We start from the raw sequence: 3,751 nt of genomic DNA, 5'->3' as shown, positions 1-3,751 counted from the left end.
TCGTTTCAGAAAATATACGGATTCGCTGTCCACACGAAAACGCAAGGGCGGCGTTTTCAGATTTATCCACTCTGGGACCCCGTTTCAAAAAATATCAGTTTCACTCTCCCAAAACGGCGGATCCGTCTGGACGAAACGCCTATACGATACAAAATGTATGCGTATAGAGCTAAACGCGTCTCCGTGGATTTACCTTCACTGCATGGACAAAAAACACCAATATATTCTTAAAAATATCTTTTGTGTTTCACTGAAGAAAGAAATGAAAATGGATTTGGAACAGCATCAGTAAATAATGCCAGAGCGTTAATTTTTAGGTGAACTTTCCCTTTAAGTTTCTAAATGTTTTTAGTCTTGGGCCAGTAATTAAGCCAGGTGTAAGCGGTGAACGTGCTCTTGTTTCAAGTGTTTTCTCCGCTGCAGCCCTGCCCCCTCGGCCCTCTCAACATCCTTTAAAACTTCTTTTGAGCTGCTGGCTCCCTCCCCCACTCTCTTCTCTTTCTTTCAGTGTGAGGGTCTTTCTTTGTGCAGGTGAAGAGCGAGAGCCGTGCAGCTGGTGAGCACCGGGTCAGCTATGCGGCCTCTTGACCCGAGCTCTACCAACATCACTCGGCACCAACAAATAACCCCGCGCAGGCCCCTACAGTCAAGACCTCCTCTCCCACTTTCTCCCTTTCTCAGCATATGCACATTCTCAGATCATAACAATACCTTCATTAAAATCTGCATCCAACTGAAACACTCTTAGCTTATGTGAAGTAGTTTTTTTTTCATTTTTGCGACTGGACTGATTAGGGAGAGGCCATTATATCTGCCAGAACAATTAATCGCCTGATATTTGGCCAATTTGAGATAAATGTGCCCAGAAGCGTCCATTCCAAAAAGCCTCAAAATAGATATTAATGATAAAATTCACATTTATTTTGACAAAAATGAATTAAATTAATTTGCCTATACTAATACTTAGAGCTCAAAATTGCTTAAAATATATAAGTATAAATAACAATAACAATTACAAATAATAATATGATAATTATTATTATATAAAATGTATATAATATAATATTATTATTATAATCTGTTGTTTTTACGAGATTTCTTTAGCTATTTTAGCAACTGCCTTGGCTGGGCAGGTAGACATTATTAGAGCTTTCTTGACATGTTTGCATCCCTTCATCTCGAACTCTTTGCTTTTCTTCGAACACTCCACTCTGTCTTCTGTATAAAACAGTCTAAAACCTCCAGTCTGTTGTTCTGTAGAATATCACGTGTGAATTCTATCTGTCTGCTGAGCTGGTGTGATTTGTAGCTTGTATCTGCCGGGCTTTGATCTTTCACTCGAGTACCATCCGTATATGAACCAGTCGTTTTGTGATTCACAACATCAGAGAAGTAGTTCCCTTGTAAAAAGCATTTCGAACCATTTGAAAGGTGACGCCCACAACAATTTATGAGCTGATGAGGTTAAGTCAAGTAATTCCCACCATCCTACATCTGATGAAGCCATTAGTGCTGAAATGTTTCGAAAAAATTCAAATAAATGCAAAAAATGGACCAGTTACACAGAGTTGCAAAGACCTACATGATTAAAACCCTTCAGACCCTGTTAACATGCAAGTAAACTAAGGCTAAATGTTGACACGCACCACAGTACAGTTTTACTCACATGGAAACTAATCCATAAATATTTACCTTTCAGCATCTTGACAGCCACCGTCACGGCCTCTTTAGGTTTGTCCTTGTCGATGCCCAGAGCTTCAGCCATCACAACCTGCCCAAAGCAGCCCTCGCCAAGCGGTTTACCCAGAGTTAACCTGTACAAACAAACACCAAAAAACACAAACATTACAGAGAAACCCAAAGCTCTTGACAGGCAATATTTATGCCCTGCATGAGCATTTCAATCCATCCAGACAGACTTTTTCAGTCTCCAGATGCGATTATGATGCCAAAAAATGCTGTCTAGTTTGGAAACATGTTGCATTAGCGACATCTAACCGTATATCAGAGTTGCAAGTGCGCGTGTTGTGTTTACTTAACTCGTAGGTGTTAAGTGGATGCCCTTTGCCTTCCATTGCAAAGCTTACATTAGACATTAGCGAGTGTGACAGCCGAATGTCTGGCTGGGAGATCTAGAGTTACGGTCCTCTGGGGTGAGCAACAATATGCCTTTGGGGATTTACAGACTTTCTTAAAGTGTGCAAGAGAAGGCCAGATACTGGGGTTAACGCTTGACTAGCGCACTCTGGTCAAGTGCAAAAAAAGATATTAGAGCATGTTTCAGGAGAGTGTTGTAACGTATACATCAGTTAAGAGACTCCCACCTTTTTAAAGGACTAAAGTGTAGTACATTTATATATATAAAGCAATATATAATTTTCACATATGTGACCCTGGAGCACAAAAGCTGTCTTAAGTCGCTGGGGTATATTTGCAGCAATAGCCAAAAATACATTGGTTCAAAATTATTGATTTTTCTTTTAAGCCAAAAATCATTAGGATATTAAGTAACGATCATGTTCCATAAAGATATTTTGTAAATTTCCTACTGTAAATATATTGAAACTTAATTTTTGATTAGTAATATGCATTGCTAAGGACTTCATTTGGACAACTTTAAAGGACGATTTTCTCACTATTTTGATTTTTTTTTTGCACCCTCAGATTCCAGATTTTCAAATAGTTGTATCTCGGCCAAATATTATCCAAACAAACCATACATCAGTGGAAAGCTGATTTTTCAAAAAAATTGACCCTTATGACTGGTTTTGTGGTCCAGGGTCACATATGTATATTCTCTAGGTAGATCAAGATATAAATTTATAACATATATAACATTTCCATAGTAATATTTGTATATGTACACATGTTAATAATATCTATATAATTATTTTTTGAATGTGGTATTATATGTAGCAACCATACATTTCAACAATATATTTTATGTATATATGCAACTTTATTAAAACAACACATTATATATATATATATACACACACAAAAAAAATACGTATGTTTATATATGTTTTTGAAATCATTTTCTTTAAATACATGTCTATCTTTTATATTGATTTACATAATATCAATATGTATATACACACATGATATGTATGTCCAAATATATATTATACATAAACATAAATATTTGTATGGGCTAGAATGTATATACATAATACTTCAATAATCTTGTTTTATTCACAACTTCGAAAATAAATTATATTACAGAGCATAAAACAAAATGAAAATAATTGATTTTATTTATGGACCAACTCTCCTTTTGAGAACAGCTCAAAAATCATCTTAATTTCATCAAATGAGCTTTTGGGAACTTTTTTCAGCTAATTTGTCCCTTAATTAGCCCTAGTTTGGAAACAAACCCACCCTCAAACATTAAAACACAATCACACACACTTCAGCTTCATCCCTCATGATAACTGTGACATTCGACCTCTTGCCCTGACAGTGGCCCTCAGTCAACCTTTGATTGGCAGGAGCTGGGGTCTGTCCCCGGCCCCCTGCAGCACTGGGCTATGTAAACATTCACACCCGCACTGGGGCCCGGGGCCGATCTGAGGCTGTGATAACACAATCCCCCTCTGTGCTGTACGGTCAATGGCGGCCTCTGTCTACTCCAGCCCACCACAGATAATCAATGTTATGTTTATCCTACATGCCGACCGCAAACGTTAACATTCCATAGTTTTCAGCCCAGCATGCGCCCTGGGGCACATCATGCGGGGATGAAGACAGC

The 3,751-nt window shown here is 37.9% G+C and overlaps 1 protein-coding gene across 1 annotated transcript in view; it reads right to left on the bottom strand.

Moving 5' to 3' along the window:
* Window positions 1–3,751, bottom strand: part of fgfr2 (fibroblast growth factor receptor 2) — a 62,502-nt gene that overhangs the window by 19,857 nt on the left and 38,894 nt on the right. The window contains exon 11 of the mRNA XM_016533558.1: window positions 1,693–1,814. Within this exon, the coding sequence (XP_016389044.1) occupies window positions 1,693–1,814 (122 nt within the window). The remainder of the gene's footprint in view (window positions 1–1,692; window positions 1,815–3,751) is intronic.

The sequence above is a fragment of the Sinocyclocheilus rhinocerous genome, unplaced genomic scaffold (assembly GCF_001515625.1).
Source record: "Sinocyclocheilus rhinocerous isolate Xijiao unplaced genomic scaffold, SAMN03320098_v1.1 scaffold304, whole genome shotgun sequence".
Taxonomy (NCBI): domain Eukaryota; kingdom Metazoa; phylum Chordata; class Actinopteri; order Cypriniformes; family Cyprinidae; genus Sinocyclocheilus; species Sinocyclocheilus rhinocerous.
Note: the sequence above shows the minus strand (reverse complement) of the source record. Positions and strands in the feature narration are given on the sequence as shown.